This window comes from Ochotona curzoniae, unplaced genomic scaffold, assembly GCF_017591425.1.
Source record: "Ochotona curzoniae isolate NIBS_2020 unplaced genomic scaffold, NIBS_Ocur_1.0 patch353, whole genome shotgun sequence".
Classification (NCBI taxonomy): Eukaryota; Metazoa; Chordata; class Mammalia; order Lagomorpha; family Ochotonidae; genus Ochotona; species Ochotona curzoniae.
This window is the reverse complement of record NW_024466921.1, coordinates 13,056-29,376: the sequence shown is the minus strand read 5'-3', so window position 1 is coordinate 29,376 and position 16,321 is coordinate 13,056. Positions and strand designations below refer to the sequence as shown.

General features: G+C 46.2%; 1 protein-coding gene across 2 annotated transcripts in view; it reads left to right on the top strand.

Annotated features, from left to right (window-relative positions):
* Positions 1 to 15,781, top strand: part of LOC121167249 (limbic system-associated membrane protein) — a 611,964-nt gene extending 596,183 nt beyond the window's left edge. The window contains exons 8-9 of one of the 2 annotated variants that reach the window (XM_040996667.1): positions 10,349 to 10,381; positions 15,340 to 15,781. In XM_040996667.1, coding sequence (XP_040852601.1) covers positions 10,349 to 10,381; positions 15,340 to 15,437 — 131 coding nt within the window. In that variant the 3' untranslated portion in view covers positions 15,438 to 15,781. The remainder of the gene's footprint in view (positions 1 to 10,348; positions 10,382 to 15,339) is intronic. The other variant, XM_040996668.1, reaches the window with a different exon arrangement.
* The last annotated feature ends 540 nt before the right edge of the window (positions 15,782 to 16,321 follow it).

The following is a 16,321-nucleotide window of genomic DNA, read 5'->3' as shown; positions in this document are numbered from 1 at the left end:
CCAGTTAGGCTGGGCTACTCAGGAAAGTCAAGTCTAACAGGAAGGAAGAGGAAGAGCAGTACATACAAAACTCTAGATCCCACAAAGAATATAAATGATGGCACTTCAACATAAAATCTCATTAACTTTTAAACCTATAAAAAAATGTTCCCCTAATGACCTCTTCCTTCCACACCTGCATTAACGGTCTGGTTCAACGGAAAAAGCAAAACAAAAAAAAGTGATAACCCCAGTGGAGTTAAAGGAGAAGTATCAGTCCCTTTCCAACTCTACCACATTGGTAGGACAAAGATGAGCATTGGTTGGCTGCTTTAGACGGCCGTGTGTGCTGCACCCTGTGCAGTGGGTAGCACTGTTGGGGGAGCTTTCTGGAGGATATTCTGAGCTTATCATCTCACAGACTGTATAGAGAAAGCATGCAGCCTTCCAGCAGAGAGGTTTTCTAGCAGGATTTTATTTTAGTTGGAGGAGGATCAGGGCTAAGGAGTCACCTGTATTGCCACAGAACTGCACCAGAACTGGGTAAGGAGTTCGCTTTCGAGGCAGTGAGAGAGCAGGTGTAATAGATAAGCCAGCCCTGTCACGGAGGCAGGGAGCCTGGGGGAAACGAAGCCATTGAAGAGGGTCTTCAGGGAAGCTGAGTTCCCAAGTTGGGGCTACTGGTGGTGAATGCCACCAAGGCAGGTGCCAGGGTGAACTGGAGCAGACCCACAGTTTTTAATCCCCTGTCTTCTTCCTAGCAGGAGCTTTTAAACCCCAGGAAATCTCGCAAATGCACTTGTTATCTCTGCATTCAAATTCCACAGACCAGTTACTTCATTTCATGGAATTTGAATGCTTTTGATTTTGAAACATACAGAATGAAAACGCACATTACATGGATTAAAGATGGTCTCACAGCTCGTAGGATTTAGGAAATGTGTCTCAAATCGGATCTGAAATTCAGTGGGAAATTGAGTCAAACCAGAAAGTACAAAAACCTCTCGTGACCTAGCCACACCCGTCTTTTGAATCTTTTTGGAGAGGCAGAGAAATGAAGGCAAAATGACATATGCTCAGACATGTAAGATCTCTATTTTGTGAACAGCCGAGTAGGTTTGGGACTGATGGATTCTGTTAACTAAGTGATCCTAACTGGCCTCAATTTCCACAAGACGCAGAGGACCAGGATGGCACCCATGGGTGCAACTGATGCTTTTTAGGCACCAGGGCAGAGTCACAAACTGCTGAAGGTTGAAGACAGCATGCCTGCGCCCGAGTCCCTGCACCGACGGCTGAAGCAAATCTCTTTACTCCTGGAGTTTTCTAATCTAACGCAGAGTTACACAGTCCAGCCGAGAGAAGCTCCTTGATTATTAAACTTAGCCCCCTCAGGCATTCTCCAACATTTTAATTCATTGATTATTAAAAATTAAACCTCTCTGGCTGGCTAAGAAACTCTCCTGCTTTGAGAAAGCTGAGCTGGCATCAGCGACATAATGAGGCCGGCTCTGTTGGGCGTGTTGCCCAACATTCCCTGTGGCTGCTGAGCACAGCCCTACATCGTTCAAGTCCAGGTGGGCCCCCGGCATGATGGGACAGTGGCCTAGGACATGTGGCCCATGGTCAGAAGGACTCCAGAGAGCCATACATCTTTGCATTGCTGTTTCATGTTAGCATCGTGTTCCTTATAAGATCAAGTGTTACCCATCTGCACTTTTTGTTTTACTATAATATTATCAACCCACTTAAATGTGAGGGGGCATTGAGTTTCCTTAGAATGTTGTCAGCCAGGTGCCAAAATATCAGGAAGTGATTATTTTCCTGCCCTTAGGTTTAAGTCATTGATTCCTTTATACAAACAGTTTCATATTATGACAACAAAGGAAAAGTGTTCTTACTGTTAACCACTTTGAAAATATATGAAGTTATAAGAATAAAGATCATGCATAATCCAGACATCATAACATTGGTATATTATAAAAGAAAATTGTGTCTGAATGTCAGAGCTGTCAGTGCAGTACAGAATGTTCTAGTTAAAACACCTAATGGGGGCTTGCCTCGTACAGCTGGCTATGCTACTGTGATGCCAGCATCCCATAGAGGAATGCTGATTTGGGTTTTGTTTGCTCTACCTCTGGTCCAGCTTCCTGCTAATGCACCTGGGAAGGCAGCCAACAAGAACTGCAGTGATGCAATGACTCAGGCCCTGCACCCGGGGAGAGGCCGGGATGGGGTCCCTACGGCCATTTGGGGAATGAACCCACAGGTGGTGGATCTCTTCCCATTTGTTGCTCTCTCTATCAGACTATCCTTCAAATAAATGAAAACTCTAAAACAAACCAAAAAATGCTCTGGGTTTCCTGTCTTCTCCAAGGCCGAGCAAAGTGTTTCCATGATTTGCTACAAGTTACAGTACCTGAAGTGTCAGTAGGCACAAACTCACTTCAAACTCTTTCAGGCTGTTGGTTGAACCTTGTCTCCCTTCAGGATTGGGAGTCCCTGTGGACCGTATGGGAATATTTGGTCTCTAAATTATACAGTATTAAAACTTCCCCTTTAGATGTTTGTCTTTTGTAATGCAAGTATTTATTGAAAATGGCATTTTTCTTTTTTCATTATAGAACGCTTGGGTTATAAAAAGTTCGGTCATCTGATTGCTGACACTACAGGGTGAGGTTCCAAAATTTTAGTCATATATTCTAGGTAATTATGCCATCATTGTTTAGGTCAGGCTTATTTGTTTTCAGAACTTAAAAAAAAAAAGTCATTTATTTGAGAATCAAAGAGGGAGGAAGAGAGAGCATTCCAATTATTGTGTTTACTCCCCACATGACTGAAAGAGCCAGGGCATGGCTGGTGTTAGTCCCGGGGCCAGAAATGCAGTCCAAGTTGCTGACCTGCTTGCCACCTCCCAGGGCTGGCACTGAGGCCAGAATCCCGAGCAGGAACTATGGGTGAAATGCGCATGTTCAGATAGGAGGCTCACGTTAGTTCATCTGGAGGAAATGTCTACCTGAGTTTGGACTTCTTTCAACAAGGAGATGGCACCTAAGTCTAAGGTGGCAATGTTAAGCTTACCCCACTCTACATCTTCTTGACTTCCAAACAGGAAAAAAAAAAATGAAGCTCATTTTTGGTTACAATCAAATGCAAGAGCTGATCCATCTAAAAGATACTTAAAATCAAAATGTAGGATTACCTTGGGCTCATGTCCAGCTGAGCGAGGCCAGTTTCCCCTTTACTAATATGATGAGATGAGAGACATCCTTCCTTCTCTCGGCCACTGTAATATGTTCTTCCAGCTGTAAGCGTAGTGGTGCACCTGCGAGCTAAGGACACAAACATGAGGTTCAGGTATGTTGCTTTCAAAAGCTCTAGCAGTCCCAACAGGAGCCACCAAGCTTTGCTTTGCTATAGTCAAAGAAACTCGAGCAGCATGTGTGAATGGAAGCTGCTGCTTCCCAGTGTTGCTGAGTGGACACGCCACTGAGAAAGCAATGACGGGCTCTCAAAGTGTGGCTTTGAAAATGGAATCCTTAGGCAGGTCCACCCTTGTAATCCACAATAGTCATGAGGCTTTTATAATTCTTAGGAATAAACAAACAAATAAATACAATGCAGAAGACAGGATTGTGCAGTTCCCTGGGGCACGCCGACCCTGCTGCGCTACACCAGCACGGCAGAGCCAGAGGCACATCAGCCACTCACCCGTGCTTCTTCAATCGTCTTCTTAACAAACCTGAATGCCATCGCACACTCCCACTTTCCAGGAAAGAGAAGGAGGAGATCCGTGTTGAGCTTGGACCCATGAAAGGCATCCTTTTACCAACAAAAAATGACTACTGGTCATACTGTGCTTTCTCAGTGATTCCACGAAAACCCCATTATTTTCCTTTTTCTTAAAGGTTTATTTTCTTTATTTGCAAGGCAGAGTTAAAGGGAGAGAGGAGACAAACACAGAGAGAAAGAGATCGTCTACCTACTGCCTGCCTCCCCAGGTGGGCACTAAAGGCTGGGTCAGGCGGACGCCGCAGCCTGGCGCTCCATCCAGGGTCCCCACGTGGAGGCAGGGCCCAAGCCCTGGGGCCACCTTCCCCTGCTCTCCCTGGTGCTTCAGCAGGAAACTGGATTGCAGCTGCATCAGCCAGGTCACAAGCCAGGGCCCCAGCACAGGTGCTTGTGTTGCGGGCAGTGGCTTAACTTACCAAGTGCTAACGCCAACTTCTGCCATGTTGTTCCCAAATTCTCACCACTTCAATACTGGCCTGATAGAAACAGTGGGACAAAACCAGTTTATCTCTGCTTACATGGCTGTGGTAGGTTAAAAAATGAGCCACTTAATCTTTAAGGAAACACCTTGGCAATAGGACTATGCAAATATAAACCCTAAAACTCAGAGGTCCTAACTGTTAATGGGGATGAATTCTTACACAGAGGGCGAGAAGCCAGTCACCAAGGGTCAAGTGTCCAAGCACTGAAAATCGATTCGCGAACAATTGTGTTATGGCTTCACCCCTAACATCGTGTTCCGGAGAGATGCAAGCTTGCCGGGAGCGTGGAAGGGAGCCGCCCAGGGGCTCTGGAGTTTCCAGTGTAGCATCTCCTTGCTTTGAAACACTCCGCAGTGTTGACAAATGCCGTTTCCTGAGAGATGTTACCGGGAGGATATGTCTCGTTGGCATTTGAGCAAAAGAGAAGCTGGGTTTTTCAGAGTTTACATTTACATTTGTTATGAGGATGGTTCTCACATATGATTTTTATTTTGAAGGCAGAAGGTGGGGTGGAGAGAGATGGACTACTCAGCTTTCACAGAGACGCCCCTTACACGGGGTCCGGGCGAGGGCCGTGCCGGAGGCGGTCATCCCTTCCCACATGCCTGTGCTCCGACACCTGCCACTCGGTCAGGCCACCAGCTCGAGGCGAACTGGTGGTGAGCCGGGAGAGTGTGCTAAGGAGAGGCAGAACCTGTTAGTACTGACGCAGGTTTGGCTAACATGACCAGACAGAACCTGGAAGTTACAAGTCAAAGACGGATCGGCATAAATTAGAAAAAGAGGAGCTTGCCTGCTAAAAGTCCGCACTGCCTCTGTGTGCGCACCACTCCTACGGGAACATCCCAGCACGTGGCAATGCTGGCAGAGACTGCCAGGTCACTGTGGGAACCCTCCAAGGTGTCGGACTCTCTGTGCTTGCAGATTTATCTTCTTACAGCAGACTTTTGGCCTGAACTGTCAAGTCTCCTTGTTCAGGGGATTTGCTGAAGCAAGAGCAGTATGTGGTTGAGAAGTTTTCTTCAAAGTTATAAAGACTACAAGTCCTGGGTAATGTTTGTTATTTTTTTTAAAGATTTTATTTATCTTTATCGGGAAAGCATATATATACAGAGAAGAAGAGAGACAGAAAGGAAGATCTCCCATCTACTGATTTACACCCCACTTAGCTTCACTGGCTGGAGCTGAGCCAACCCGAAGCCAGGAGCCCAGAGCTTCCTCCAGGTCTCCCACGCGGGTGCAGGGTCCCAAGGCTTTGGGCCATCCTCGACTGCTTTCCCAGGCCACAGGCAGGGAGCTGGACAGGAAGCGGGGCTGCCGGGTTACCATACTGGATCTTGGCGCATTCAAGACGAGGACTTTAACTGCTAGGCTGTCGCACCAGGCCCCCAGGTAATGTTTGAATAGAAATTGTGGTGATTTTGTTTCAAATAAAAAACATGAGATCACCTTTTCATTACAAACAGCAGATCGTTTTAACTTATTAATGACCAAATTAAGTTTTTGTTTGTTTGTTTTTCCTTTCACCTCCAATGACAGGAAGGACCCCTTAACAAATAACATTCCTTCCAGTTCCTGAGTCCGACAGTTTCTCCCACTATTGCCACCTTGTGGACAAAGGTGGTGGTTTTCAAGAGCGTATAAAATTATGTCTCTCTGTGACCACAAGATGGCAGCACGAAACCACGTTTTCAAAGAGCCTGTTGCCATAGCAGAGTACGCACAACAGCAGCACTCCAGTCTCTTATGCAAACAAACAGAATTTCAAATTTTAACATCTTTAGCGTTGTACAAAGAAGTTCACCTGTTACAGAAACAGGAAAGCATACGTAAAACTTTAGCTGTTTAGTTTGCTTTCTAAGGATATTTCAAACAAACATATTATGCTGATATTCAGAAAGTAAGATATTTGGTATTGTTTTATATCATTTTATTTACTCTCCATATAATGAATATGGAGTGTCTGTGCCTCATGTGAGAGATCCATTTAGAATGGGCAACTCGGGCCCAGCGCGATAGCATAGGAGTTAAGGTCCTCACCTTGAACACACCAGGATTCCATATGGACACTGGTTCTAATCCCAGCAGCCCCACTTCCTGTCCAGCTCCCTGCTTGTGGCCTGGGAAAGCAGTTGAGGACGGCCCAAAGCCTTGGGACCCTGTACCCGCGTGGGAGACCTGGAGGAAGTTCCTGGCTCCTGGCTTCAGATCAGCACAGCACCAGCCATTGTAGCCACTTGGAGAGTGAATCATTGGATGGAAGATCTTCCTCTCTCTCTCTCCTCCTCTCTGTATATCTGCCTTTCCAATAAAAATAATAAACCTTAAAACAAAACTAGAATGGGCAATTGTAAGCCAAGTCCATGGCAGTGGCTCTCCGGGGAGCGACGGCTCGTTGCTGGTCCCGTGCTGAGTGGAACGCAGCCTTGTCGGTGTGTTGCCAATCACTCGTGTGGGACAGAATTTGCTCATGTTTTCTGTATTACATTGCTGCGATAGAATTTACAGAGAAAGGTTTTCCATCTCCTGGCAGCCTGGAACTGTGTGCCCCACAGGGTGGGACAGGCCCAGCTACCGGAGTCCTGCCCTGCCAGGATGAGCAGGAAGCTAGATCTGGAGTGGAGCCACCACTGAATCCCACAGTCACTGAAATCAGCTGGCGGCATCCCAGCAGCAACCGTGCCCTGTGCCAGATGCCCGCTCCTGGGGCACGGATTTATGAGCGCCACATTCACCCATTCTTCAGACGATGAAGCTGAGGCGGGAGCAGTTAGACATTTTCTTTTTTTTTAAAAGATTTATTTTTATTATTTTTTCATTGGAAAGGCGGATATACAGAGAGGAGAGACAGAGAGGAAGATCTTCCGTCCGATGATTCACTCCCCAAGTGAGCGCAACAGCCGATACTATGCCGATCCGAAGCCAGGAGCCTCTTCCGGGTCTCCCACGCGGGTGCAGGGTCCCAAAGCTTTGGGCCGTCCTCACTGCTTTCCCGGGCCACAGGCAGGGAGCTGGAAGGGAAGCGGGGCTGCCGGGATTAGAACCGGCGCCCATATGGGATCCCGAGTGTGCAAGGCGAGGACCCCAACCACTTGCGCCACCGCGCTGGGCCCGACATTTTCTTTTTTTATTAAAGATAAAAAAGTCAGATATACAGAGAGGAAGATCTATCCATTGATTCAATCCCCAAGTCACCACAATAGCTGCAACTGAGCTGATCTGAAGCCAGGAGCCCAGAACCTCTTCTGGATCTCCCATGCAGGAGCAGGGTTCCAAGGCTCTGGGCCATCCTCAATTGCTTTCCCAGGCCTCAAGCAGGGAGCAGGGGTGGGAAACTGGGCCGCTGCAATACTAGCTAGTACCCATATGGGATCCTGGCGAATGCAAAGTGAGGACTTTAGCCATTAGGCTACTGCGCTGGGCCCAGACGTTAGACATTGTCCAGCTGATGCATTCATGACCTGACCTCCCCGTTTCAGGTTCCTAGACCAACGCTCAGAACTGTTCACAGAAACGCAAGACCCAAAGTGAAGCTGGGGGTACCCAATGGCCTCTGCCAGCGGGCAGTCCCACAGCGACTTGGATCCTTTGGGTAAAAAGGATCCACCCTCTGCGGCCCATGATGTCCTCGAAGATGACACAAGATGATGCAGAAATAGGAGAGCTGCACTTTGCACGTGACCGGAGCTCTTCCAGTCAGTCCTGGGCTGCGTCCCTGGCTTGGGGGTCACATGGGAAGCAGAGGGGTCTGCGTGCACTGAAGCGGCCCGGCCAGGTACTGCACAAGAAAGGAGTGGACTGTGGCCAGACGGCCTGAAGTCCTGAGCTGCACCCACAGCTCTGCCTCTGGTCCTCCTCTCGCTCCCATTAGTGTGACCTCCTCCTCCGCCAGGCCTCTCTCCCATTCCAAGGCAATGGCTCATGCTGAAAAGGCACCACAACAGGTCCACGAAAGAACATTAAGGTGGTGCAGTGGGGGAAAAGGCTGCCCACAGCACAGACCAAGGTGCTGGATCTCGGCAGAGCCTGGCTTCTTTTCTGGGGTGAGCGTGGCATCAATTGTTGGCAGAGCAAAATCCTTCCTTAAGCCTTCTGTGTGAACTTGCGGAGTGTTTTAGTCATTAATGCACTCCAGGAACATCACGGAAGGTGCCAGAAGTGTACCTGAGCTTCATTTAGCCCTCATCACATACATACACAAGGACACACACACACACACACACACACATAAATTGAGGCTGGGAGGCCATTTAGGAACCATCCTTATCTGCAGGTCCAGTCTGGCAGTAGCCCAGATGGCACCAGTTTTGCTAACGCTAAATCGTAGCAAAAATGCTTGGACTTCAGCACTAGGGCAGTTGTACCCTTCCTTGTACCCATCGTAAATATGTCAAAACATGCAGCCATCTTTGAGGGTCTCTTATGGCCAACTTTGGTAATCCTGGAAGTTTGGAAACCTTGTAGATTTGACTAGAGACCCTCTTTGTGCAAAATCAGATAATAAGGAATTTAGTCAGATTGTCATTCTTGTTTTGCCTGTTTTTGTAGGTCACAGGTGTTCTGGGGTTATGTTCCTTTTCCTTAGAGTTTTGTGATTCTAGAACTTCTTTCTTAGCCGTGGTGCATGCAAAGGGCCTGCCACGCACTGGCTGGGCTTCGGCATTACATAGTGATGGTCTCAGCCGGTGAACTCCGAGCTCCCTGAAGAACACTGACTAACCCAAGCATCAGACAGATACCCTTGAATTAAACCCGAGACGAGTGCAGTGAGGGAAGGCAGAGCTTACAATAACAGGACTCCGCTTTCTGTGCGCGAGGAAGGCAGAGTTCCTGCAAGCTGAATGGGAGGACTTCCGGAAGCACCGGCACTGTGTCATGAGCGCCGTGGCAGAGGACATGTGGCCCCACACAGCCCCAGGGAGGACTTGTGGGTCTGTAAGATGTCGGGGAAACGCACATGCAGGGTCTGGATCATTGTCTCGCAAGCCACAAGAAACAGGCCGAACGCATTCCAAGCAGGACGTTCGGGTGGCCAGACGTTCCCCTCACATGTAGCTGGGGGCTAGGCGTTTCACCTCCATGGGAATGCAGGGATGTATACCGGTGGTCACAGAGGACAAGCTGTGTCCTCTAGCCAGTGTGAGATCCCAGAGCAAGCAACCATCGAGTTGGTCCTGAGATTCAAAGTATGTGCATGCAACTTTTACATATTACTTTTAAAGATTCCAGATTATTGTGGTTCCTTTAAAAAGGATAGTGAAAAGAAAATCCAAGTATTTGATCAAGACGTACTCCACCAACTCTAAGGTTAATTGATACATTTGTCACATATGCATTAACTACCTGCCAGGCATGAGGGCTTTGAGCCTGGTGAGACACGTGCTGTGAAAACAGGCGGCACGCTTTTGCTTTCTGATAGAACGGACAAACTGGCAGCATGGAAGCCAATGAAAGACTTCCATGATACCAAGTTCAGATAAGCGCTTTGTAGATTTGTAAACCAGAACAAAGGGTTACTTACTGTGGAGGATGCGATGCAAGAGTCCCGGGGTGGGTGACATTTCAGCCAGAGTATGAATGAAGATTGTGAAGTAAGAAGTTCAATTTCCGGGCGAAGAATATTCTTAGCAGATAAAACAGCAGGTGGAAGGGTTTTCGAGCCAGAGTGAATGGAACCTGTCAGAAGAAGAAAGGAAAGTTGGATTGGCTTGAGGAGGGTGAACTAGGGACAAAAATGGCAGAATAAGAACGGGGCCACGAGACATGCCACGCTTCCAGCATCTTGCAATCAAGCGCAAGTTCCCCCTCCATTAGACAGAGCTCTTGTCCTCACCCCCTGCCCACGTGACATGTAGCATTGAGGCTTTGTAGTTGCAGTCAACTTTTTGCCATATCCAACCTCAGAACAGTTGTTTCAAGCAGGACATCTCTGTCTTTCTGCTTCTTTCTGCATCCATTTCTATTCAATTTCTTTCTGTCTCGTGTTTCATTGTCCTTTCAGTGGAGAGTGCCAAATTGCCTGCCTTTTATTCACAAGTGATAAAGTGGTTTTTTGTTTGTTTGTTTGTTTGTTTTGCTGAATGTTTCTTTTTTAGAAATTGGCACCACCGTGCACTTCAAGCAACAAGGTATGGTGATCATTTCCAATTTTCTTCTATGTGTTTCTATTTCGAAGTAGCATATTGTGGTCTTGTACGCTTGAACTTAGTTCAGTCGTTTCTCTCCCACAGTTGGTATTATTCTCTTCCAAATTGTGAACTTCTTTGTTTTTCAAAAAGTGCTTCACCCAACCCATGACTTTTTTTTGACTTTAGGTGGTTACTGATGTTTTAAGTCCTTGGAACTGCGCAAGTTACACTCTAGCATACCTAAGAAGTACAAACCAGGCCAAACTTTCCGTGAAACGCAAGCACTTGCTTATTATGGCGTGCCCCCTTACCATCTCAGAAGATCGCCATCCCCAACAGGACTCGTCCCTAGAGTCATGCCACATGTGCGACTACATAGGCCCCCTATAAATCCTGTGGTCCCCTTCCGGCTGGCGATTGTCTTGTAAAAACGTATCTTCCTTCTTGGGTCTCAGAAGGCGCAAGACAACCCAAATCATTCTCAATCACCAAAACAAATTCTTATCCACTTCGGTCATTCCAATGTCCGGAAGCCTCAGAGATCACGGACATTTTGTCACTTAGGAGAGGAATCGCTCTAGCAGGGAACAGTAAGACATTCCTTCATTCCTGCAGCAGAGAAAGCTGCACTGGCAGAGGATGGACAGCAGGTGGCACCAGAGTCGGGCTTATCACAGAGCTCCCCTTTATAAATGGCTTCCCAGGACACCCAGGCGCCTTGGACACATTTAGAAAATACTGCAAGAGAAGATATTTTGGAGATTCTACAGATTATTGTTTTAATTTGTTGGATTTAGTTAAGATATTTGCATTAGAAATTGTTTAGATTTTTGTTATATCCTCAGTTATCCAATCATCCCTAAAGAATTCAGACTCTTCTGGAATGTCTGTTGTTTTGACTGACCTCTGTACAGGGATAACATTGTGATTGAACTGCATTCCTTGCAAGGGTGCGAAGCTTCTTTTTTTTCTGCCAAGGGCCATTTGGTTGTAGTCGTATCATGTATGCACCACACAAACTCATCAACTTAAAAATTCACCTGCTGTATAAATGGATGGAAGTTAGAGTCTAGTCTGCATTTGCCTCTGCAGTGCCACACCAATGCTCTCCTGCCCCTCAAAGTTGGACATTCCCACCCTATCCCAGGAGTAGGGCGCACTGCCCAAGGATGCACAGGCCACAGTTCATGATTGTTTGGAAGGATCTAGTAGTAAATTCAGAAAATGACCCTTAAGAATTCCAAAGGAGCCAAAGAAAAGTGATGGCCAAACTTGAGTTACAAAGTGTCTCCAAGCATGATTACTAAAGTAGATGTTGAAAAATTCCTGTGTCTTTGGTTTGATATTTTATTGAAAGATGTTATCAATGAGCTCTGGCTCACACTTGTACTTCTCAGTTTTCAAGGTGTTTTAGGCATCACAGCTAAGGCCGCCTGCTCCCTGTGTGAGCATCGCCCTGACAGAGCACCACCCAGCCTCAGCCCCGAGACTCTTACTTTTCCACTCCAGAGTCGAGAATCGTCACCTCTGCCCCGGTGCAGCTGTACAGTCATTAAAAGCCTCGACCCAGTTCGCAAACCAACACCTCTCCCTGAGGCTGGAGATTTTACCCCCTTTTGTGATCCACACTTCCGGGGTGATGATGACAATGCTACAACTCAGTGCGTGTTTACCACATTCCTAACACATCAGTGCACACACACATACACACATATAGAAATGTGGTTAAATACCAAGATATGTTTTTTTGTCTGTTATATGAGAAACAGGCAGCAAATTTTTGAATTGTGGCTCTATTTGCCCGTCTATTCTTAAAGCTAATTTATGTTTGCAGACTCTTGCTTTCATTATATCTGTCAGTGTATGAAAGCACTTGCTGAGCCTGGCCATCTGGTGTGGGAAATAAGATTTATCATTTGCATTTCCACAAATAAGCAGAAATTTTAGAACTATGAACTGAAACATAATTAATGACTTAACTGATGATTCTACTCTGAACTGGCCATTAACTGAAGTAGTCTCCTATGTAGTTACACGTGTCTCTAATTGCAAACACACTTGTGATGGTTCCCCACTCATCACCTGTTTGCCCTTCCATTTTTTTTCAAGTATATTTAGTTACTCTGAAAAACAACCAGAAAAGCCAAATCATGGAAGCACAATGGCTGTATGAGAGCACTTCATAATTTATAGGTTAGAGATATTTTTATCAGTTACAAAAATATGTATTTCAACTACAATACTATCTAGGAAAAAATTAAACATCACCAACTTACCCATACCAAGATTCCCTATAGTAACAGAGTAGCAAGTGCAAATAACAGTTAATTCAGAATTATGAGTACTAAAGGTCTGATAATACATGCCTGTGTCATAAATGCGTGCATGAGCATCATATAGAATATACATTCATAGGTACAGGCTTATGGAAATTAGGAAGAATGTTACCCATGAGTATGTTTATCCAGGCCACAGTGTGGGTCCTTCAAAAAGTTCGAGAAACATGTACTTGAAAGATGTTACTTTGGTGCAAAACGTTTCAGAATCTGTGACTACTTTCCCTTAATAGTTATGTCCCATGAGCGTCATATGCACGTATCTCTCAATGATGAGGCTTTGCATTTGTCAGATAGTTATGGTAATTCCAATGAGGTAAGATTTCTCAGCTCCAGGATGTAGGGGAAAAAAGGAAACCTACCTTATCCTCATACCAGAAATGAAACTATGAAATAAGCAGAATTGGATTCTTCCTAAAAAAAAAACATGTTTCTCAGTACTCTAACGCGGACCACACAGTGCTTTAACTCCACTGTGTCCCGGTGTTGAAGCACTCATTAACATAAGCGCATGAGTGCAGAATCTCATGCCGTTGAATGCACACAGAGGATGAAAAACATGGGAAACTAGCATTGCTTGCAGGACAGACACCCAGGGCCATTGCCACTCACAGACTGTGAAAGCCCCAAAATGGGGAGTGGGGAAGACATGAGATAGGGGATCAGGAAGGGTTCTGGGCTAAACCTGAGGACACCTGGCCTGCAGCGCTGAGGCAGCTGTCTTGTGGCAGGTGCTGTATGCAGATTAAATCATCTTGAACTCCTCAAGAAGGTAACTAACGTGCTTTTCGTTAACATCCTGTAGCCATTTAGAAAGTTAGAGAATTAGCTAAGTAACTTTTTTCTATTTCCATTCCTTCACAGATAAATAGCCTTTTGCACAGTACTTCTGCTGATTAGCATTTGAATGCGTTCATATTTTTATTAAGCAGTGTTTTAAATGCTTGTACTAGATTGCCAAAATGTCATTCTGGTCCATAGTTTTTTATTTGATTGGAAGTCATTTTTGTGGATACACTGGATGTTTCCTTGTAGGTTATATTCTTGCAGGCCATTGTTTAGTCAAACCCACATTTCATTTGCTGAATGTCTGACCAGAGACTCAGCAGCATGAAGAGGCTCATCTTCATGGCGGAATGCCACTGTGTAGTGGTGATAGACAAGGGCCATGCAGCCAGACACCTGTTCAAACCCCAGTGCCTCTGCCTGCATGTGGGGCAAACCTGTAGTGCATGTGAGGCTCCACAGGCCTCCGGTAGCTCACCATGGTCATTCACACGACCATCAGAGTTTGCTCCCTCCAGGAGAGCACTGGCCTCATGGCCGTGGCCGTGTAAATCATCAACAGCATTCTTTTGTAGGTTATGCTTCATTTTGTGGTAGTTTTCATTATTTACATAAAATGTAGATTGGCATACAATCTTGAATGCTTTTTTCCTGTTTATTCCCTCTGGTCTGGTGTGTGTGTAGATAATACTGGGGGAGAGTATCACTTCCTGGAGGACACTTCCATTGCACTTGAAAGACATCATAGTATAAACACACACACACTTGGATAAATGTCCTCAGAACCTCAAAATAGCTGCTAAGTCTAGTCACACCACTTACTCCTTTGAACATCTTGTTGAAGTGTGTGGTTATAAAAGCATCTGATGAAAAAAAATACTAAAATATTTACTTTTTCCGGAAAACTATAGAAAAGGAAAAACTGAAACGTGGAAAGCATAGGAGACAAGGTCTTGCATGGGCCTACACATCCCAACTCGCACCTTCTCTTTCCAAGAGAGACTGAACAATCCGCCCTTCTCCACCTTCCTCTCCACCCCACTCTCCCTTGGAGGCCCACATCACATCTCCCTCATCATGTCCACATTTAGCAGCAGCAGGAAACTCCAAACCCCATGCCAGGCCCGGGCAGCCTGAAATTCCAGTTCTGCTCCAGGTTTAGACTTGTTTCCACTCTTCTCGAGGTTTGCCTAATTTGTGTTGGGTATCTGATTTTCAAATTGACAAATGAGTAGTTTGAGCAAGATGCCCCTTGCAAGTGTACGCCATGTTGGCAGTTCTCTGCTTCTAAGGTAACACACGGGCATTCGTTTTATTTTAAAACTATCTTCTTCCCCATCCCATCATTCTCTCCTGAGATACCAGAGTCACTGGTTTGCTGCATGTTTCATTGATGGAGAGGTCATGAGGAAGCAGCAGGAAGAGCTGAGGTCTGGCTCCTGCGGCAGCTACACCAGTGCTTGGAATCTCAACGTGTGCTGACCAGAACAGAGTGTTCAAGAGGAGACGGGCGGGAGGGCGGGGGAGTGGCGGGGGGGACAGGGACCTTCAGCACCTCCAGATCCACTGGGAACAGCCAGCCTGGGGATTCTCCCAACCAGAGCTTTTCATATTAGAGGTGTTTCCACCAAATCTACCACTTAAGAAACTTATAGCTTGGGGTGGAGAAGACTCTGAGGAAGGGTTAGGGCCTTTTGTGGGCTGCACTCATGGAGACCCCCATACGTGGCTGGGCCCCGCCTCTGACACCAGCAGCGGCAGTGGCAGCAGCTAAGCGAGCATAACTGGCTGCAGGATGTAACTCTTCTCTCTTCTCTCTCCTCTTCCCCTCTGCAGGACCTGGCTCGGTGAGAGGAATAAATGGATCCATCAGCCTGGCCGTACCACTGTGGCTGCTGGCAGCATCTCTGCTCTGCCTTCTCAGCAAATGTTAATAGAATTAAAAAGTTTAAATATAATTTAAAAAAAAAACACACAAAAAAGCGTCACACGGGATACAGAGAGAGAGAAAGAGTGAGATGGGGGGAGGCCGTTTATTTCACAACTTTGTGTGTTTATAACTGATAGGGGAGCTAAGAAAATCAAGAAGAACATACAGCATTTAAAAATAATTTTAAGGTCTATCAATAAAAATTGGAGTGTAATTCAGAGTGGGAAAAATGCTAGCATGATGTGTGTATGTCTACTAAGCAAGCAAGTGCAGTGCAAAGACTACATCCTGCTGAGGACATCCGGATGTTGTGAAAAAAAAATCTATATACAGGACAAGTACAGAAGAACCAGGTGGACACTAACTCCCCCTGCACACTTTATCCTTCCTTCCTTCCTTCCTTCATCTTTTTTTTTTCCATCTGTGAGGAAAAAAAAAAATAGGTTTTGCCTTTGGTGTTTATATTTACATAATCTTCCTCTGTTTTTCCTTTGAGCTGACTCATAGCCATTGCTGACTCTCAGTGGGATCCTGGGCTGGGCTCTCACCTGCCACCACTCTCTCTCCAGCTTTCAAGACCACCCACTCTCCCTGCAGTGTGTTCCATTTCCCCGGACCCGCCCCCATTCCCAGTAACCCCCAGTACTCGCAGTACTCCCAGCTCCACGGCCCCCAGAGCACTAGACATACCGCAAATGGTAGGAAGTGTCATTTTGGTTTTCTCCACTGTGCGTGCGTGTTCAAGTCTCACTCCCACGTGGGTGCACATGTGTGTGAGCGTGTGTGTGTCTCTCTCTAAAGCATGCCAAGGGAATGGTCCATGTGTACATAGACTCATTGTGCTATAGATACTGTCCTGCATTGTACTTGTGAGATGCAGCCATAACA